Source organism: Zootoca vivipara, chromosome 7 (genome assembly GCF_963506605.1).
Source record: "Zootoca vivipara chromosome 7, rZooViv1.1, whole genome shotgun sequence".
Lineage (NCBI taxonomy): Eukaryota > Metazoa > Chordata > Lepidosauria > Squamata > Lacertidae > Zootoca > Zootoca vivipara.
In genome coordinates, this window is record NC_083282.1 from 58,462,947 (window position 1) to 58,486,117 (window position 23,171).

Sequence of the window (23,171 nt, forward strand, 5' to 3'; positions counted from 1 at the left end):
CTTCATGGAGGACAGCACAGATAAATTGTGCCTGATCATAAGAAAGAGAAAAACCCATGAAGACAGCAGTGGTATCACACTAAGAAGAAACCTATCTAGATTGCATCTATTGATACAGTCTAGTTCCAGTAGAATTCATGCACATGTTGCCAAGGTCTTCAATCAAATGGTGACTATTTCCAATTTGGGTAAAGTCTTAGACTGAACCTATCAGACTGAATTGAAAAATTATTGAACAACCTAGTGAGTAGTGAATGGATAAGATCTGAGCCCCATCACACAACCTGTTTGCAACTAGTCGGAGACAATTTCTTTTCTTCATCAGCCCATCTCAAGATAACACAGATGTAGCACTAAATGAGCAATCCAAACCCTCCTTACATAGGGCTGAAGGTGGGTTTGGAACAAGCAGAGGTGTCCTTCCACCCAGCTCTCCTTGTGCCAACCTCCCCCATCTACCTGCCTACCGTGCTGGTGGGTGGAAGGCACATTGGCTGGATCACTGTTGGATGCAGCCATGATGAACATTAGGGCTGTGGATGCAGTGGAGGCCCCACTGCCCCACAAAGCCACATCAGTGGGGAATTGGGGCATGGATTGCTCTAAAACCAGGTATAGGTTATGTAAAGGTAAAGGACCCCTGGATGGTTAAGTCCAGTCAAATTCAACTATGGGGTGCAGTGCTCACCTCTGCTTTCAGGCCAAGGTATTTGTCCACAGACAGCTTTTTCTGGGTCATGTGGCCAGCATGAATAAACTGCTTCTGGTGCACAGAACACCTTGACAAATGCCAAAGTGCACAGAAACATTGTTTACCTTCCCCCCCACAGCAGTACCTATTTATCTACTCATGCAGGTATGCTTTCAAGCTGCTAGGTTGGCAGAAGCTGGGACAAAGCAACAGGAGCTCACCCTGCCATTCAGTTTCGAACTGCCAACCTTACGATTGGGAAGCCCAAGAGGCTCAGTGACTTAGACCACAGTGCCACCAGTGTCCCTTTAAAACCAGGTGTATAACTGCATTGTGTGGGTGAAATTTAAAGCAAAAGATTGAATGTATTGATTATATCTAGACATTTTAAAAACCAAGGCCAAGGTTTAGAGGTGGATCACAGAATCATTCAAACTGATTGTAAAGCTGATCATTTGGTCATGGGACTGTATTTGAAGTTCCTACATAAATAAAAAGTACCAAAGTCTCAAAATACTTTCAATCTAAACATGCTTTGTATGTTACACTAACAACATTCAGAAGTGCCATCCAGAATCCTTGCCACTGCTATATTTTGTAACACTAAAGAAGGGAAAGTCAGGATATGGCTGGACAGAAGACACATGTAACAAAACTGTATCCTGCCCATACCTGAACACTATCCACCTACCACACATTTTATCTCCAATCACAATATTGTGATTTCATAGCCTCTTGCACACACAAACACAACCTTGAAATCTAGAAGAATAAAACAACAAAGGGCAATTCTATGTAAAAGTAGACTACTGCCAAACACAAGGAGAGGAATGAATGGAAGTGGCTTCTGCTAGGGATGGGATTTGATAGCAGAATGAAGTCCAAATCCCCAAACCATATTTCATTCATAGTGGCACTGTCCAATTTCCATTTCTTAGAGACAATAGTGTGCTGACGAGAAGGAAAACTCCTCCTCCCCTGGTGCACTGACAGTTGTCTCTGGCCAGACTCAGATAAAAATAAAGCTACCTTTGGCACTATCCATACCTGAAGCAAATGTTAAGAGCCCTTTGGAATATGCAAGGCTTTCCCATTGCAGAGGGGCTAAGCTTAAAGCCTACTGTGGTTTTAAAGAGCAAGGCTTACCTGTCTTTCTGACATGACATAGAGGTAATTATGATCTGTGGAGAAGGCCATGTCACGAAGGATATGACTCCCGTCCTTGAAAACTGGCACCATTTCATACTGAATGCCACCATGAGGAGGCCCATCTGCTCGGATCTGGAATAAAGACATACTGCAGGTTAAATCACTGTCATTAAATGTGAGGGAGAAATACAGGCAGATCCTAAGCAAGTGGCTATATATGATGGGAATACATGGCTGGTTTGATACCCAGCACATCCAAGTGGAATCATATAATAAGAGTGCTGTGAAGAATTCACAAATGAGTTTTGGAATGCATTTTAGGTATTCAATGGTTGAATTGCACACAGAATGGAAAGGAAAACAGAGGAGAGTCCCTGCTCCAATCTCCACGAGTCCATTGACCTTGTGTGCACAGACCATAAATGAATACTTGGATACTTATAGGCTTTCTCCATGACTGGGGCCCCCACTATTCAGGTTCCAGGTGTGTCTATGCAGATACAACTTGAATGTATGCAAGCCCTTTGTCAGGGATCGGAAACCTTTGGTTTTGCAGATATTGGACTTCAGCTAGTCCCAGCCAGCATGGCCAATGGTCAGGCATGATGGAAGCTGTAGTTTAGCAGCATCTGGAGGGCCACAGACTTCCCGTCCCAGCTTTATGTGTACATAATCAATGAATATATGGAAGCTGAATGATTTTGCTCATTCCCACCCCACTATGTGTTGATTCTCCATACAATTTCACCAAGTGAAAAAGCAAGTGTGTCACTCCTAAATGTCAGCAGAACACAGGCTTGACCTGAATGCATTGTTTGATCATGCATTCCTTTGAAACAGAATATAGACATTCAAACACAGTTCTTCACTTAATTTGTGAGCAACAGGCCACATAACAGAGGTACGAATACACGAACCAGACCTTGCAGCATATCCAGATGCCAACTCTGTCCCCTTGTCTACACTGACAACACTATTACAGGTCTGAATAATGTCATACACAACATCAGCTCATCTTCCAATGTGAAATATGTATATCTATGTCTCTGTATGACTCTATATACCTGTCATATATGTTCTGTGTTCAACATAGGACAAATACTCCAGTTGATACACTAAATAATAAACGGAAACAAATCTAACATCAGCAATAGCAATATTAAGAAAAAGAGTGGGAGAACATTTCAGCCTTTCAGAACGCTCTGGAACAAATAGTTCCACACTGGAACAAAGGAATTTCAAAGCAAAACTACGATGTGAAACTGCTGAATTACAATTCATCAAGAGGTTCTCACTTGTGGACTGAATCAGCAAAATTTAATTTTATCACACTATGTGTGTTAATTGGCTTAACGATGCCAGAATGTTGTATTATTTATACAACTTTGTGTGAGAGAGAATGGCAACTGTTACCACCAGTACTTTATTTGTATTTTATTCGCTCTGCAAATACCCCCTCTCATCTGATGCAGGACCTGATTCAGCAATTCAGAATGGACACCAATTTGACCCAGATCGATTTAGACCTGAATTGTGTTTCTCCCATTCACTTGCACTGGGAAACCAAAACAGTCATAACCTTCTTGCATTTCCCCCCACATAAGTGAATGCAATTTGAAGTCATGATAGTCACTTATAAGGGGAATTACTCTTTGTTAGCCATAGTTAAAGTATTGCTTTTTTCAATTACCGTTATTGGAGATTGTTGAGCAAGATTCTGGCCTGGATTGGCAGCTATAGCTGTCAGTGAGGATAGAGGGGCCTGGAGGACCTTCACCATGAGAAGATGGAAAAGTAAACAATGTAGGTAGGGGCTCCAAACACCAATTAATAATAATAATAATAATAATAATAATAATAATAATAATAATAAATTTATGTACACCCCACCCATCTGGCTGGGTTTCCCCAGCCACTCTGGGCGGCTTCCAACAAAATATTAAAATACAATTCTGTCAGACATTAAAAGCTTCCCTAAACAGGGCTGCTTTCAGTTGTCTTCTAAAAGTCTGGTACAGTAGTTGTTTTTCTATTTGACATATGGTGGGGGGGCGTTCCACAGGACAGGTGCCACTACCAAGAAGGCCTTCTGCCTGGTTCTTTTTATTTTTCACTATTCCTTTGTACATTTGCTCCAAATTTGAAAACAACATTTTAGTGCACCTTTACTTTTACTTCTTTTTTTATAAAAAACAAACAAACCCAACTATTAATTTCTCACTTATAAGCATTGGAAAGAGGACTCTAATGACCACCCATGCATGTCTGTGCCTAACGCCTTCCAAGGTGACAGACAACATCTTCCAAAGCAATAAAGTGTTTCAAAAGCCCCAAATTCTAGTATCAAAACATAAAAGTAAATAATGTAGTAAATGTAGTAAATATTTTTATTACATAAGAGCAAAAATCTTCCATCAGTTTACATGGCATACACTGAGTGGCATAGCAGTCCACAGAGCCTGAGCTATCCAGTAGGTAGGACTAAGCAGAATCACATTATTGAATGTTCATCCACACAAAAATAGAACACCAGGGAGAAATAGTCTAGACCAGGCATCCCCAAACTGTGGCCCTTCAGATGTTTTGGCCTACAACTCCCATGATCCCCAGCTAACAGGACCAGTGGTTGGGGGAGATGGGAATTGTAGTCCAAAACATCTGGAGGGCCGAAGTTTGGGGATGCCTGGTATAGACATTTGCCTAAAATCAGTAATGAAAATGTGATTTAGATCAGCCCTGTGAGGCTGCCCAGCTTGTGCAGAAGATTTTGAGGTGAGCTATTTCATTTATTATGTCTTTTTTTTAAAAAAAAAAAAAACCCACTGTGAGGAGTGTCATTTGGATTTGTCTACCTTGGGCACTAGAATGAAATACCTAAAAACAAGTTTGGAATTTTTATCCAATACGGGTCACCTCCTGAAGTTTGCAGACTCCAATAAATGAAAATATAGTCCTTGGCTGATAAACAAATGAAGCAGAAGGGTATTTGGCTTGTTCTGTACGAAGGCCTCCTGGCCTGTTGGTGTGGGTGATATTTTAGGCTTCATTATACAAATCCCTCCTGCTGCAAGAAAACTCTGCTTGGATTATAACAGACCCCTATGCACACAGCAGGAACAGAACTGTTTTGAGTACACCCTGGTTTCTTTTCCAATGTTAATCATTTATGGCCTTTGGGGAGAGAGGGGGGAGGGATAAACAAACAAATTACATTGTCTTTTCCCTACCAGGATTTGCATATTTGAGTAGCCATTTGATTACAACATGGTGTCTACATAACACCAAGCTGCAAACATTGGCAACCATCAGGCTAGGAGATTAGACCAGCCATGTGAACCAAGGGCTCCATGAAGCCGCCTGATGGGCCAGTGGCACTCACTGACAGAGATTCTGTTACTTGCTGGCCAGAAAACCGCTGTGTGCGAAGGGGCGCTTCAAAGCACTTGCATGAGATTCCATGCTAGGAGGATGGGGACAGAGACTGAGCTGTTGCGAGGGGGGAGAGCTTTTCACAAAGGAGCCATCTGCTGCAGCCTCCTGCCTGGCTGTCGCTCATTGTCCCATCTTGCTGTTCAGTGACTCAATTTCTAATTGTCAAGCTATGGCTGAAGCATGAAAAGAAAATGTTAGTAATGGCTGAGCTTCTGGGAAAGGTAGGAAAGACGTCGAGAAGGGCCGAGGAGAGAATCAGAACATTTACAGAACACTTTCCTTTCCCCCCAAAATGACCATCATAATAATTTATAACGTTGGTTTAGCTCCAAAAGGAAAATAAGTGTGCCATGTTGCATGATGGGTAAGACAAGACAAAACTAATTCCAAAAGCCCCATCTCTGCTCAACATCTCTGCCACTTTTAAGAAAGCAGATTGCTGCTCCATCCCTAAGCCCAGCTCTCCCAGCAACCTCCTTCTACACCCATCATTAAACCAGCTGTTTAAAACAGTTGCCAAGACAACAGCCTCCAAAGTCCTTCCATTAAAATGTCTGATTGTAATTTAATTAATCCTCGCAGGCCAGCAGGCAATGTGTTTCTAGGCCTGGCGTGGTGGCATTTCTTGATCACTGAGACATGACTGAGTTGGAGTTTCTGGCAAGGACGCATTGTCTTTTCCTTTCCATGAGCAGATAATCAACAAATCCTTCATAAAACAGGATATTCAGGTCAGGAGAAATGCCCTGAGTGGACTACGGTGCTAGGGAGGCAGTTCAATGCCCTCCTATGCCACAGATTCTCTGTATGATTCTGACTGTGTCAGCTAGTCTTGCTGTTGGATTCTCATCTTTAATGCTAGGTACACAATAAATGGTAGAGGGGAAAATAAGCACATTCCTGTGTATTTTCTTATGACTATCAAAGAAAAAAACTTAGGTGTTACACATGAGGAAGAGAAAGAGGGTTAACATGCTAGTTTCACCCTCCTATTGGTCACCATCTAACTCACAGAAGGTGACAATCTGAAGAGAGCTATGAAGGCTCCCTGTGCATTTTAGAACCCTGCGTTATTAAGGTTCTAAAATGTAGCGGGTATATCCATGGCTTCAGAGTGACACCTTGTAACAGCAACAGAAGCGGCAGAACCAGCATGCTCATTCCTGCTGTCCTCCTCACATGTTTGTTAACAAAGCCTGCTTCCTAAAGCAATTGCAAGCATTTACATGGTTTCCATTGATCCAAACTAGAATGTGCAGTTTTTTAAAATGCCAGTGTGGAAGCTATGCATTATTTAGGGTTTCTAGAGCCATAAGCCATTCTTACATTTTGAAGGAGGCCTTAGATGCATTAGATATTGCTGGATTCCAACTCCGATCACCCTTGCCCACTAGACATTCTTCCAGGGGCTGATGGCATGGAGTCCAAAAACATCTGGAGGGCCACATTGTGACCACTTCTGCTTCAGATGCACAACTGCTGCATAGTGGCATCTTGAGGCAGGTACCTTCTCTTTTTGTCTACATTAACCCACTTTCATAGCAATACAGTTTTAAAACCTTTTCCCCAAAGGTCTCCATTAATCATTTATTGGGGACATGTGGATTCTGAAAGAGCTAGAGCTAATTAATAAGTGACCAGCTGAATCTCAGAAATTCCATGGAAAAAGGCATATCTGCAGGTAGAAACTCACAGAACAGTTCATGAAACAGAGGATGGAGAAGAAGCCTACACTAGGACTCAGCTGTGATGCTGAAGAGTCTCCTGGGACGGAAGAAGCTTGTTTTCCCAATCAATGCTGATGTGTGTTTGCAAATACTGCCTGAAAGGAGCCTAACAGCATAATCTGCAAATCCAAATATTAGCACCAGCTCAGAGCATTCAAGGCCAGCAAAACATTTGCATGTGACCAAGCAGAATGCATTCCAATTTGGAAATTTCAGTTCTTTAAAGGCAAGATGGAGATTTGTCTCGCTAATGCTCCTACAATGTAGACTGCAGGCATAAGCTCTGCATTATCTTAAGAGATTAGTAAAATACCATATTATGCCATGTATATGTTGCAGCATAGCACCCCTGGTGATAGTGTCTGATCCATTCAAGTCTCTGACACAACACAGAGGCCCCCACTCGCCTATTGTACTGATTCTTCTTAGTATTTTACTCACCATCACAACTGTCATTGTAACTAAGCTATGATGGGTCGGCATCTTCTTCCTCTTCGCAGGCTCTAATTAAAGGGTGTTAAAAACTCTTTGTGGGAACTTTCCATGATTAAATTACCTGTCTTTTTTCATTACGAATTCTTCAGTGAGACAGAATTTCATGACAAACTGTTAGATGCCGGAAAAATAGCTGTATAAAGTACCTGCACACCAAGGCAGGCACACTGCTCACTGAAGGCAGCAAGGTTTATTCCTCTTAATTCCCAGAGAACCATGGCTACATTTCCCATGTCTTCAGACATACAGAAAGGGAAGATGGCCTACAAAATTAGTATCCAATCTGGCATTTTGAAGAACTGCATCCAGTACCTTCTGTGCCCCTCACTCCAGGAGACCCCCTGCCCCACCAACTGTCTTAGCCCAACCAGAAGGGTAGGCCTGAAAACTGATCATGAAAATTGGGGGCTATATTTCAAAATGAGCAAGGGCTGAAAGGCCAGCAACATTGGTTCCACCCTGGCCTACGTTGCTGGCTTATCATGGTTTATGTACACCAGAAACATGCTCGTGGACATGACCCCATTGCTCTAACTTTGCTGCTCCTTTGGTGTAAGCAGGAGAAACCAAGCAGGAATTTGCAGTTCAGTTTGGCTTTTCATGAAATGTGAACCTAGGACCATGGCTTGTTGCTCCCTAATATGCTAGGATTCTTAAGCCACCTCTTCCTCCCAAGAAGGAAGGGTGATGCACCTGCTGTGAAGCTAGCTTAGCAGTTCTGTCCCACCTACTTAATTCAGACCTTTTCGAGGGTGTCATCTCATCTCCTGCCTCACCCACCCACCAGAGTTCTTTGCAGGCTATACAATTCAGGAATCAGTGTGTAGATAGTGCAAACAAATGAGCCAAGCTATAAACACACCCTCTTCCAGAAGCTGCAGTCCAGTATGATATACAATAAAATCCCCAACCTCATTAGTCAGATCCTTTGGGTACGTGCCCCCAGAAATGTTATGGTGCTGCAACACCTCCATGTTTTAGCTGTAATGATTTCTGATATAGCTGAAGAAAGTGAACGGATCCCTAGATCCCATAACCATGGGGTGTGGGGAGAAAAACCTCATGACTACAGAATGTCATGATAACAAAATGAGAAAAGAGAGTCACAAGGCATATTTCATGAATTTACTCCACTATTGTGAAGCTGCAAGGATCGCTGGATACTGGGCTCTTCAGCATCTACATGGTGGCAGTCACTTAATTTAACATTTCTCTTTGTTACAAACTTTGGCATCTGCTAAGGCTTCTATATAAATAGCTTCACTATCACAAAATACTGTACAGCAGAAACACCCAGCCTCTCAAAAGGCTGCTGTTCAGCATCCACACCTCAACCTGTGTTCTGATACATTAAGGAGCAATCTGGTGTGATTTAGTGCCCTGTCTTCTGGGTGGGAAGCTTCCCCTTTGAAATTAAAGTGAAATACTAATCCTATTAAAAATCTTCCCCTTAAATCATAGATATGTCCATGAGGAAATTAATGATGACTCTTTACACACATATTCAATTCAAATCAGTGTATCCAATTAACCGTGTTACCTGCAGGCCCCCTCATCTCAGCATCTCTGTCACACATCCACTATTTAGCCCTAAATTATTGTGGAATAGAGTAATTCGTAGTGGACATCATCTCCATTTGTTGTTGTGAGGGCATCAGTAAATGGGTTCATTTTCTAAAGGCTCTTTGAGAATCTGCTGTGCATGAGAGCTCCTTCCAAAGCAAAAGGAAAGCCATAAACACAAAGCCAAGAAGCCATTTCACCTCATTAGAAATTAAACACCCTAGTCAGGTTACCTCTTTCCCAGTGTTCCAAATGGGATAGAAAATAAACCAGCCTCATAATAAAGGCTTGTATCGACTAAATTGTGATGGTCTTCTACGTAGACATGGTAGTAATAAACTAATAAACACCATCATCTAGATTCTAGACTGCAAATGGGCAGTGAAAGCTAAGAAGCTTAGTTGATGGCAAAACACTTCCTACCATGTGGATGCAACAAAGCTTTACTTGCTGGATTTCTGCAACACATGTATTACAGATACAAGAGCCCTGCTTGGGGTGTGTGTGTGGGTGTGTGAAGAGACATACTGGCAGCTGTACTCATTGGTACAATAAAAGGCTTCACAATGACTAGCCTGTAAAGCCTTAAGATGTTGCTGGACTAACAGCTTCTATAATCCCTGAACACTGGGCACTCTGTAGCAGAGGCTGATGTGAGTTGAAGTCAAACAATATTTGGAGGATCTCAGGTTCCAAAGGAAATGCAACTGCCACCCTTACATCCCCATCTCACCCTTTCCCTTCCATCTGTTTATGTCTTCCATAAGAACGCAATTTGGGAGGCACTTTGACACACTTCACCAGACTCAGTTACCAGTGCCAGCTCTTTCTCATCTAGGAGCTATGAAAAAGCAAGCCCCTATTCATGCTCGGAGTGTCTTCCATTTACTACCAAGTAACTGCACCATAAACCTAGCCTTGGGAAATTGTTTCCAAGCCTTGCTTCTCCTTTCTGTTTTAGAATTAAGCTTCGCTTAACTGGTGGGAAATACAATGTTTTGAGCTGCAAAAGCTCTGTTTTATTAAAACACAAGCAGATGTCGTTGTAATATTACCAGAAGACAAGAAACAAACAGATGTATGAAACCTGGCAGACCTCCATGTATACAATATAAGGCACTGGTGTGGTGACCCTAGCACTGCAATAGCTTTTTGAAACCACAACGATCAGGAACATTAACATGTGATTTGGGGCTGCAAATAAGGACAGACAATTGAGCTGGGACACCAAATCCAGCTTGACATCCCAGGCTTTTTCTCACACTGCTGGGCATAAGATAAACAAAGCAGCAACACAGCATGAGGCCAGGCAATCCTGTCTGCTTTGATTTTCAGGCCTAACCATTCTTTGACATATGCCTTCCTTCAGACTGCCATCTTTTCCTGTTTATTGTTTAAGGCACATGCTCCTTGCAAATATACATATCTAATGATTCCACCACTCCCACCCCTTCCCAGCAGTTAAATATTGCCTCTGTTATTATGAGTTGGGGCTAAGACCCCAGCCCTTTAACTTGTTGTGGTCACTTTCATTTCCTTTTCCTGTGTAGTTGTCTGTGTTACTCTGTTCATCAATAAACAGCCTCGTGTCCTGGGTCTACAACAAGGCTGGCAGTGGCCCACCCATGAGGCAAGGTGAAGCAACTGCCTCAGGCAGCAGGATGCACAGGGGCAGCAGATCCAGCCTCCAAGGAATGCATCCCCCATTGCTATGACAGTGGCCATGGTGGCAGTAACAGCTGTGGCACACTCTTTGGAGGTTGGATTAGCAGTCCTCCTTCTGCCTCCTCTACAGCAACCTTTTGGTGAATAGAAGGTGCTCCTGGTCTCCTCCTCTCCTTGTTCCAGATGTAGATCTTCACTCACCCTTCCTCCTTAGTGGGGGCGGGGGGGGCACACTGCTGCCATGCTGTGGTTCATGTCAGGTGCCAAAATGTCTTGGCAGGCTCTGGCCTACAAAGTGAGGAAGCCTTAACTCAGTGTAGTGTAGTGTAGTGTAGTGTAGTGTAGTGTAGTGTAGTGTAGTGTAGTGTAGTGTAGTGTAGTGTAGTGTAGTGTAGAATGATCATCAAACTGCACAGTTTGCACAGTTGCCAATAGGCAGCCATGCCTCCTGCAATGTAACGACAAAGCAGCACATAGGTGTCCCAGGAAGGCAAGTGAATGGCGAAGCAATGTGGTGGCAGGTGGACCAGGCAAGTCGCAGAGGAGCAGCCGGGACAGGCCAAGGTGGGCCCCCAGCAACTGTCCTGCTCTGCTGCTTATCTTACACTGATGCCACTGATATAGCTTCATCATTTGACCACCCTCCCCATGGGGGAAGGCAGGTAAGCCCCGCCCTGCATTATTGATCACATGACATGGTACATGCACACCATTTGAATGGCAATGCCCATCAACTTGGGTGGGCCCGTCCCCCTCAAGTATTTTATTGGAGGGGCGAAGAGGTGGTTCCTGTGTTTATGTCTGTGCAAACAAAAACCAAAAAACCAAATGCATGTTCTGTGAATCACTAGAGGAGCTTCAAGCCATAGAGAATGTGAAAGGAGGAGAGCTGGGACTTAGATCTGAGAAGCTAGAGAGTGAACTAATGAGGCAGACTTGGGAGTGCAGCACCACATTCAATGCTGAGAAGAAAAAGAAAAAGAGCCACAGGGTTTATTTTCATAAGGCTTTATGACCCAAATTATTTATAGATTCAAGTCTTTTGTAAGTTCAACACTCGTGTCAAAATGTTTGGCTGTGTATTTCTTTTTCTCTCTCTGGCACACACGCACTCACACCCAGGCTTCCCAAGCCCTATTGATGGAAATGTTAACTAAATGTTCAAAGTCTCGACTCAGCAGCCTGAAGCTCCCTAGAGGAAGGCTCATAGTCTGACCCTAAATGCCAAGATAATTGTAAGGGAGGGCAGAAAACTTTAAACTATCTCTCCATGCAGCTGCCTTGCCTGCTAATGCTGGTCCTGGAAATGCTGTATGTACAGTGCTTGTTGTTATTGTTAAAAATAAATAAATGAGGTGCTAGTATTTATATCTTGATAAATTGTAAAATGCCTCTCCCACTTCTCCCTCCCCACTTTTCTATTGAACTTGTGGTGAGCTTTTAAGAGTTGATAATAAAAATAAAACATGCACAAAGCCAAATGTTTTACTTTTTATAGATGTTACTAGTTTGATTTATCAAGAACTAAAAATTAAGATTGATGCCAAAGGCACCAGTCACAAAATGGCTACTGTGGGATGTGTGGCATTGCACAAAATCAGAAAGAGTAGAGTCATTGCTGTTTGCCCCTGCCTCATCTCCCATGTGCACCATAGTAAGTCACTGCTGTATCCTGCTGGTCCTGGTTGTGGCAATCACACAATATTGATTTGCTCTGCACATACAATGGTGCTGTTGCTTCCTAATAACAGGGAGCATTCCCCGGTGCCAGGGTAAATATACAAGTTGGCTAGCCACGCTGCCACTTGTGAGCGCACGCGCGCATACACACAGTGCATACATGTACTCATCGTACACATAGACTACAGACACACATGCAAACCCTCCCCCCCACTGCACACAGATATCTCCTTGGCTAGCCAAAACATTGCAAGTTGGCTAGCCGCGCGCGCACACACACACACACACAGTGCATACATGTACTCATCGTACACATAGACTACAGACACACATGCAACCCCCCCCCACTGCACACAGATATCTCCTTCTCTGCCCAACTTCACCTCCCCACCACAGACCATATACATGCCTCTTGCTCTCTTACATGCACATAGACAATATCTAGAGCTCTCTCCCCACTTCCATCACACACACCCGACAAATATATCTCTTCTGCTCTCACAACTCTCTCAATCACACACACAGAGAAGCCCGATTATAGGGCAAAGGAGGCACCCACCAGGCCTCAGCATGTGGGGATAACCCTGACACCCCTCCCACCCACTGTCCCCACCCTCCATCTAGTCCCAGCATGAGATGAAGAAGTCACCCACCACTGGCAGCCTGAGTGTGTAAGGATAACCCTGCCACTCCTGCCTTCCATCTCCAGTTATATATACCGGTATATATTTTAAGTAAGCCCTAGCATTGGACAAAATAGGTACCCACCTCTGGCTAGCAGGCAGCAGTGGCATCCTGAACAAAGGTGCCAGTACCCTATTCTGGAGTGTTCTGCCAGGAAAAAAAAATAAGTGCACAAACTTTTAAATAAAGTATTATGATGATCATTTGCTATCTTGTCCTGAGAAAATCTTGACTCAGCTCTTTGCTCCAACATAGGCATGCTTTGTTACAAGAGTAGGTAAACCAGGACCAATTTGCAAGACAAAAGTGGCATGGTGAGAATACATGAGCCTAGTGTAATCTGGGCTAAACTGTGACTATATGTGATGCTCCATGCTAGAGCTGTAATGGCTTCCTACAGTGATTGCTACTCTGTGTATGTTCGTTTTATTGGTGCTTTGTGAATTTGCATGAGATGCAAGTTTTTTTCATGTTACTTTGAGTCTGATACATATTGAAATAAACACACACATGTTGCCTCCTCCAGAAACATTCAGGGGCACTGCAGACGTTCTTGGTACAATGGCTGCAAACCCATGTGCTGAGGCCCTGTATCGGATTTTAGACTGCAAGTCCCTTAGGACAGGAACATGTATAAATAATAATATTTATACTAGGGATAGAAAAGTCTCTGCACAGAGGCTGTGAATGTGTGAAATTTAAATTGGCTCTGAGGTTCAATTTACTGCGTGATGTTCTTATTTCCCATACAAATGCCGGTGAAATTAGTGTGAGTTCTGTTTGGCAAATTACAAAATAAAGTGATAATCTGGATTTCACTGTCAGGCTCCTTGAGATTTCAGAGTATCGGCATGGTATACGAAATCCAACATAACCGATTTGCTTCTAACTACCATAGATAAAAAGCACTGGCAGATATGTTGGACTGTTAGAAAAATCCTAAATAGGGCTGGTAAAACTATTCCTTCCTAATAATACCTTTGTGATTTTGGACGGTTCCTAGAAAAAGTATTTTGGGTATTTGAGACTATAAATCCCACCATCCTTGACTATTGGCCATTTTCACTGGGGCCAATCAAAATTGTAGTTCAAACATCTGGAGGGAACCAGGTTGTGGAAACTTATATGTTACTGGCAGAAACATGATTACATGTGTGCATTTTCAGACACAAGAAACCTGCTGGCGTGTGTGTGTGTGTGTGTGTGTGTGTGTGTGTGTGTAAGAAACACAATGACTGAATACTTAAAATTCTAAGTATCCATTCTTTGTGTGCTGAGAATTTGTATATTTACATGAGGCAGTCCAACAATTCTCTCATTTCTCTCCTTTTGTAAAACAGGGACACAGCATTCCTTTTGTTCTGTCTTAGGAAAATAGATCAGCGCACCGTGTTCCATAAAAACTGAAAGGGCATGGATTGCTTAAAGCCTCTTCCCATTGCTCTGGCCAAATCCCTTTAAGGGCACTTTGGTGTGGGCAAAGATTGAGACAAAGTGACCCCTCCTGAGTCCAGACATGGGCACACAGACAGGCAGATGCCACATACAGCTTTTATTCTAGCAAGAGCCCATGGTTCCCTTTTGGCACCAGAGAGCCTGAACAGTTGCAACTCTGGGAAGGGACTAAAACTTGGAGACGTATCCAGCATATGTAGTGCCCCTTACTTTGGGTATGAAAACATTTTCATTAAATAGAAGCTGGAAACTGAAACTGAGTCAGTCCAAAAAATGTCTCTTCATTCCACCCAATAAACACATGCATGCAAGTGCCTGTACACAGAAGTGTACATTTTGCTTCATATGCTGCTAGGCTGTTACTCTGCGGTTCATTAGAGAAAATTATTGTGTACTGTTTGTTACAGGAAATTGTCAGGGCACACAATACTTTGCATAACAAACAGCTTGCTGCCCCAAAGGGATGGGGTTTGCATGTTTGCTGTGGTGGAGCTGCTTATGAATTGCTGAAGCTCAGTGGGCAGATTTCTTAATCCAGGACTGCTGCAAAATCAACAGAATTGTATATGCAAGTGGATTACCACAGGGTCTACTGATCACCAGCTCTAGACTCCTCAGTGAGTAAGGAGGTTTTAGATTAGCCCCCCCTTCTCTCCTTACTGTAAAGATGCTGAGATTGCTGGCAATTTTTCAGAGTGAATAATCTAGTTACAAAATGAGATGAATACATACACCGTGGGACAGCTTCCAATATTCTTAATTTGGCATGTCAGTGAAATAACCCACAAGTATAGGAACAAAACAATGTTGGCACTTTTAAAATAGTATTTTATGGTCTTTTGTGTGTGTCTTACATGTACTTTTATTGTGAATTCCTTTGAAAGTATCCTAGCTGAAAAGTGGTGGATTAAACAATTTATGGCCTTTGAAACTATTTTTTTTGTTTTTGTTTGTTACTATGAGATGTATTTTTGTGTTTTTATATTACATCAGTGTACCTTGTACAAAAGTGCTGTCTAAAGGGACTCAAAGAGACAAGCAAAACAGAATGCTTCTTCCTACCAACCTCTGTATCCCAGATAGTGTCCTTTCATAATGAAAAAATGCTCTCTTCAAAAAAAGAAAAAGAAAAAAGCTAATGTGCCTAATGATTACCAGCTTGTGGTATCCACAGAGCTGGGTTTTTCACTGGTGGAACCAGTGTTGTGGAATGCTCTCCCTGCTGAAACAGGTGAGGTCCCATTGTTACTGGCATTCCACTGGTGCTTGAAAACACACCTGTGATCAAGGGCTTGCCTACACTTCTGCTTGTTCTGCTGCTTTCCTCTGGGGAAACCCGCTGTTTGTTTCTGAATCAGAACAAATGTCAGTTGGGTTTTCTGTGGATTGAAATTTGTTCCGATCGTTGGTGGGGTAAACGAAAAAACATTCAGACCCATGCCTAGATAGCATGGGATAAGTCAGGGGTAGTCAACCTTTTTATACCTACCGCCCACTAATGCATCTTCCTTGATGGTAAAATTTCCTTACCGCCCACCAGTGCTTGATGGAAGGAGGATTTAGCTTGTCCCGTAGAACCCCCTACCGCCCACCTAGAATCCTGAAACACCCACTAGTGGGCAGTAGGGACCAGGTTGAAAACCCCTTGGATAAGTGGACGTGTGGATGAGCCCAACCCTTCTCCTGATCTCAACTTAAACTTCCTGTTTCCATTGCTGTTTTAACTGCTGGGCTGTTTTAATGTGATTGTGGCATTGTACATTCTAATTGTGGATGTTTAATGGATTGATGAAATTGTTTTTCTGTGTATTTTAATTACAGATGTTTTATGTCATTGTCTTTACACTTGTAAACCACTTAGATGCCATCTTGGCAATTAAGTGGCATATAAATTATTATCACTGTCAGTATTATAATAGTAATAATATGGCACAGTGATTAAAGTGCTAAATTTCAACTCTGCCATGAAGCTTAGTGCCTCTGCCTAACCTGCATCATGCTATCATTACAGGGATAAAATAGGATAACTTATACCACTCTGAGCTCTGTATAGGAGAGGGCACAACTGTGATAAATAAATATATCAATGCAAAACAGTTGATCCTAGAGCAAGAAATTAATCTAGATCTGTCTCATGCATTGTAGTGAAAATGGAGAAATTATGTATGGGAGGTCATCGGGCTGCTGTGCATGGCTGCAAGAGCAGTGCAGGCTCAGTAAGGAATTTAGAGGTAAAGTCCACATCAGAGAGATTTTGAGCACAAAGGAAGCAATGAATGTATCCTCTCACAGCTGCAAATATACAACCAGCTGTGGAACTAACTTTGCCTTTCAGTCAATATTTCTAGAACAAAATGTAATATTCAAGCTATTCGCTTCAAGCTCTACATAATTGAAGCAACAAAAAAGGGAAGAATTTGTCTCGTTAAATATTTTACGAATGCTTTACTGACTGGTGCCATTCCCATGGTTTCTGCCTTGTGGCAGAAATAAGAACTTCAGAAACAAAGAGGATTCCTCACCACCATTAAATGTCTAGCCCAATTCAATCTATAAGGAAGGGGGTAAGGAACTGTTTTCAGCCCGAGTGCCACATTCTCCTCTAGGCAGCTTTCCAGGGTTGCATGCCAGTGGTGGGCAAAGCCAGAGGCACAAATGGATTGAGCCTGCCTTTCGTACAGTATACTTGTTTCTACACACCCTCAGACACCCCTCCCCTTCCTCCATCCTGGCAAACAAGAATGATCATGCACTCAGGGAGGGTGCAAAGCAGGGCCAGTGAGAGGTGTGGCCTGGAGACCATATTTGGATCCCTGGCCTGAAGTTCCCAATTCCTCCTGTAAGGCTTGGTGGCACTAACCAGACTTGGCTTAGATCTGACATACTGGCCCACCCTTTGGATCTTATACTTTGTCTTGCGTTATTCCTGCAAGGGCTCACCCTCACCCTCAATTCATGATACTTTTATTGTTAACTTAAATGGACTGCTTTTATATATATGCTGTGTTTTTATATATGCTGTAATTATTATTATTATTATTATTATTATTATTATTATTATTATTATTATTATTACTGTATTAGTTTGTGGGTGCTAGACACTTTAAAGCCCTGGGTCCAGTAGGTGCTAGAATTTAATAAGGTGTTGAGTGTCAAAAGCTAAATAAAGTTAGGCTAGTCTCCTGTGTGAGGTGACAGCTAGACCCTGTGTATTAGGCTGTGTACTAGACACTTGTAGATCCTCTGGAATCAGCATGTCTTAAAAGCTAATTTAAACCAGACTAGCCTCCTGTGTAAGGTGATAGCCAGGGGAATGCACCATTAAAAACATCAGAAAGAAACTCTATGTGAGATGGTAAAGAGGTGGGGTCCCTTTCACTCTACAGTACAGATAAAGCCAAAGGTTAGAGAAGTAGGGGGAAGAATGCAATGCAATGCGAGCCAAAAGCTGCAGGCAGGAAAGGCAGAGTCACAGCTGGTTTCTGTTTGAATCCAAAGCTATAGGAGAAACAAGACCTTCTTTGGGTGCCAATGTTGTGAACCACTTCGTAGTACGCTGAGGTTGTATATATGTGTAAATAAACTATATATACTATATATATATATATATATATATATATATATATATATATATACACACACACACACACACACACACACACACACACACACACACACACACACACATATACCGTGTTTCTCCAAAAATAAGACACCATCTTATATTTATTTTTCCTCCAAAAAACACACCATGGCTTATTTTCAGGGGATGTCTGTCTTATTTTTTAAAATCAACCATGCATAAATAATGTACTTTTGCACCAAGCACCCTGGGGGTGAAAGCAATTGCATGCAATTCAAGCTTGCACCAACCATGCATAAATATTGTACTTTTGCACCAAGCACCCTGGGGGTGAAAGCAATTGCATGCAATTCAAGCTTGCACCAACCATGCATAAATACAGTAGTACCTCGGTTTACGAACACCTCGGTTTACGAACTATCCTAACCCGGAAGTTAGTAAACAGAGGTGCCGGAGGTCTACTGAGCGTCCAATGCCTTCGGGGAGGCCGGGCCTTCGCTCCGATGCCTCCTGGAGGCCCGCAGCGAAGGCCCGGCCTCCCCGAAGGCATCGGAGCAAAGGCCAAACCTCCCCAAAGGCATCGGAGCATCGGATACCTTCAGGGAGGCTTGGGCTTCGCTCCGATGCCTTTGTGGAGGCCGGGGAGCGTTTCCGTGACTGGGCTGCAGTCACGAAAGTGCTCCCCAGCCTCCGCAAAGGCATCGGAGCGAAGCCCCAGCCTCCGGAAGGCATCGGAGCCGGGACTTCGCTCCGATGCCTTTGCGGAGGCCGGGGAGCACTTTCGCGACACTCCCCGGAAACGCTCCCCAGTCGCGGAAACGCTCCCCGGCCTCCGGAAGGCATCGGAGGCGGGACTTCGCTCCGATGCCTTTGCGGAGGCCGGGGAGCCTGGGGCTTTGCTCCGATGCCTTTGCGGAGGCCGGGGACCGCTTTTGCGGCTGCAGCCCAGTCGCGGAAACGCTTCCCGGCCTCCGCAAAGGCATCGGAGCAAAGCGGTTAATCCGTTCTAGGGGGTGTTTTTCCTCGTCTAGAACGGATTAATCAACTTCCCGTTACTTTCAATGGGAAAGTTCACTTCGGTTTACGAACACTTCGGTTTATGAACAGACTTCTGGAACCAATTGTGTTCGTAAACCAAGGTTCTACTGTATTGTACTTTTGCACCAAGCACCCTGGGGGTGAAAGCAATTGCATGCAATTCAAGCTTGCATCAACCAGGGCTCGGCATGGCTCACACTGTGGCTCTTGCCAGATCCCGCAGGTTGGGGCTCCACGTGGCGCACGCTGCTGGCCGTTTTGGCGGGGCAGCAGCATCCGTTTCCGGGTGCCGACAGGCATCTTCCTCTTCCATGGCGCCATCCAGACCTGCCTCCACCACTACGGCTTATTTTTGGGGTATGTCTTATATTTTGTCAATGCATGAAAATCCTGCCATGGCTTATTTTATAGGTACGTCTTATTTTATGAGAAACACGGTATATGTGTGTGCAAATAAATCATATATCATAAAGACACCACAGTTTCTGCTGTGACTCATTTCCAAAAGGAAACACAGCCCCTGGGTAAGCACCAGGAAACCCTGGGATCTTATACTGCCTTGAAGATTGGGGTGGCATGTGATGCTGGGATCGTAAGTGGGATCTGTATTTCCAGAAGGAGGGCTTGTGTGTGAGGTGTGCCTGAGTCAAAATGGAGGTGGCGACGACAACACTGTCCTGAACTCAGGGCCGGCTCTACATAGACCCCCGGTGGCGCAGCCGCGCGGAAACCAATTGCGCCCTGTGAGGGCGGGGCGGGCGGTGGAGCGATCTCCGCCCCTCAGCACCAGGGCGCGCAATCTGCTCAAGACGGCCCTGCCTGAACTGCTGGCCTACCTGGAAGCAAGTCAGTATGCCAAGTCCAAAGTTTAAAGTCCAGGGGTCAATTCAAGCAAGCAAAGTCCAAAATCCAAAGGAAACGCAGTCTAGGGTCAATCCAAGTAACCAAATCTGAAGTCCAACAGTCAGAATACAGTTCCGTGAAGGTCCAGGAGAATCCAAGCCAAGCAAGGGCAGTTGAGCAGACGCAGAACCTCAGCTTTGCTTCCTTTGTGTACTTTGCATGCTGATTGCAGCATCTGGGCTTGATGAGGCAGGTGAGCCTCACCTGCTCCAAGCCTACTCCACCTGAGGAATCACACCCCTTCTCCCAGAGCTAGTGAGCCCCACCTGGCCAGCTAGGGAGCTGGGCTGTGGGCCTTTGCCTGCCTCAGCCTCCTATAGTGCACCTCCCCTACTCCTTGTGCCTCAGAACCCACAGTGTTCATGGAGACAGGGGCCTCTTCTGGATCTGCTAATGGGTCTTGCTGCTCTGTTTCCAGTGCACTGACTCCAATCCATAGCTGTCAAGTTTTCCCTTTTCTCCCGAGGAAGCCTATTCAGCATAAGGGAATTTCCCTTTAAAAAAGGGAGAACTTGACAGCTATGCTCAAATCCCCTCACCTCTCTTCATCACCCTGTGAGTACTTCCTTCCCCATCCCTGGGTGTATCCCAGTCTCAGCTACACCTTGCTGGGATCCTCCTCCTCCTCCTCCTCTCTCTCCTCCCTGTCATCCTGCCAGTTCATGACAAATTCTCATTGAGCAGCTTGGGAGAATGGAGCAATGACAGAGCCAGTGGTTTGGGCAGATGCTCAATAGCAGCAGTGATGGATGGAGCAGCAGAACCAGCAGTTTGATAAAAATGGACCAGTAGCTGGCAAATGGGGAGCCACTGTTAACTGATTTCTTTAGTCCCCAGGAGCCTGCTGTGGAAAAGGGGGGAGCAGGAGGAATTTGAGGTGTGTGTGTGAGGGAGAGAGCATGCACGAAGAGCAGCTGGTGCCTGCTGAACAGGTGCCTGTGGAGGTGTCAGGAAAAGGGGTGCAGCAGGAAACATTGGAGGTATGTGAGAATGCATAGGAAAAGCTAGAGGCTTGCATGTGCCTGCCAGAAAATCGGCTGGCTCCTGCTGAATTGGGTGAGATAAAACCCTTCAATGATTTTGTTCCTTGAGTGCCCCAACATGGTCTCGTGGGGTGAGGACCCTTCCCTATATTGGGTGTGGCCCTTAAGCAGGCTCCAGCAGCCAGGGCCACCCAAGGTCCCATGGGTTTGGGGGACAAGAGCCACTGGGAGGGTTACCTGTCATTTTTGGAGCCCATCAAATGTTCAGATAAGGCTTGCAGCAGGAGGGGGGGAGGTAAGGATATGCTCTACACCAAGAGTAATCAGCTGCCATAGCATCTTTAATTTATTTCTGCCTGAGAATACTTGTTGAGAACAAAACCAGCAGTTCAGGAAGATCATTTCGTTTGAAAGATTTTTTATTTGAAAAGCTGTCATCCTGCACCTTGTCATACCCCTGCTCGCAGGAGAGGAACTTTAATAATGTGCCAGCTCCATGCAAATGAGCTCCTAATTAATTAAGTACTATTCTTCTGGGGATAGATTCATTAGAATCAAATTTGGGGAGCTGGGCAGACAAGGTTGGTTTTTCTTTTATCATGATCTGGTATTTTATTTTCCCCACGAGTCTGGACACTAGAGATTCAACTGATCGAAATGGCATGACCTCCCTTCTTTTAAGACAAAGTACAATAGGTGGAGCCAAACTCATAATTCAGTCCCTTTGCCTTAACTGTGGGCCAATTACTTTGAATGTAAGTGTGTACAGGATTGCAGCCTTACGCTGCCTTGCACAACAGCAAGAGCAACACTCCTCTTCCTTCCATTGTACAGTAACAACTGAAAGCAGTCCAGACATTCAAGGCATTCATAGAGCATGCATAGAATAGCATATCCAATGACAAAATCTGAGTAGTGCTGTGCAAAAACCCAAAATGTAATAGAACATTGCTTGCAGTTCTTCATAACTCTCTACAACTGATGTTAGCTTCTGTGGAAGGACCAATAGCAGGGAAATTTGTACCTTTAAAACGGGAACCTTTAAAACCTGCTGACACCAATCCTTATGTTGCCAGTACCATTAGCAATGCATAGAGCAGTGATGGGCAACCTTTTGAGCTTGGTGTGTCAAAATTCACCATAAAACCAAGCATAACTCGAGTGGTGTGTCACTTTGAGAAAAAAAACCCATAATTTCACGATATTTATAGTTTAAATAACAAAAATGTATAATTGTAATATATAACTGTATTTAGTAAACCAAAAACTAATTATTTAACCAAACCAAACCAAAAAACCCTTATTTATCACAAAGTGCCAAGAGTTGTTGAGCTTTTTTGGGGGAGCTGCTGACCAAAGTTTAGGAGGTTTGGGGGGGGGCTGCAAAAGTTGCTTTGCTTTTTTTGCCCCAAAGCTGCTGCGCTTTTTGGGGGGGGGGGGAAGAGAACAGAAATAAATGACGAATGATACCTTCGCTGGAACTAACACGCAGCACCGACATAGTCTGCCAAATCAGCAAAAAACCAGCACAGAATGGGTTAAAAACTAACGCTGTTACACCCAATCATCGTCTGCCAAAGCGCCAGAAAAAACAGCACAGAAAGGGTTAAAAAACAATCTCTGGCTACCAGCAGCAACAACAACAACAAAAAAGGGTTTTAACAGCGGAGACAAGCTGTAGGCGGAGCGGGAGAACAAATTGGGGGGGGGGACAACAACAACAAGCAAATGGGCCGATGGGGCGTGTGCCAGCAGTGAGGGCTCTGCGTGTCACATCTGACACGCGTGTCATAGGTTCACCATCACTGGCATAGAGGGAAGCAGCTGCCTCAGGCAGCAAATGCTGAGGGAGAGGGGAGTGTGTAACAGCAGAAATGTGTTGGAGGATAGAGCTGTGTGGGCCACATGGCCCCCTAAGCTAGACTTCTGCTATGGGGAGGACACTGTCCTGTCACTAATGTTGAAATAAGATTGCCAATTTGAACAAGTTCTATATAAAGGATGGGAGACACCACCTGTCTTTTGCTTGAGGCAGCAGTATTTCTTGGGATAGTCCTGCCTTTATAAAGAAGCATGGGAGTGATTCAGTGAAATGTATTGTTATTGATAACAACGGAACCACA

The 23,171-nt window shown here is 44.0% G+C and overlaps 1 protein-coding gene across 5 annotated transcripts in view; it reads right to left on the minus strand.

Annotated features, from left to right (window-relative positions):
• The window catches only part of PLXNA2 (plexin A2), a 417,253-nt gene that overhangs the window by 243,205 nt on the left and 150,877 nt on the right, over positions 1–23,171 (minus strand). For all 5 annotated transcript variants that reach the window (XM_060277140.1, XM_035123148.2, XM_060277141.1 and 2 more), the window contains exon 4: positions 1,838–1,972. In XM_060277140.1, the coding sequence (XP_060133123.1) occupies positions 1,838–1,972 (135 nt within the window). The remainder of the gene's footprint in view (positions 1–1,837; positions 1,973–23,171) is intronic.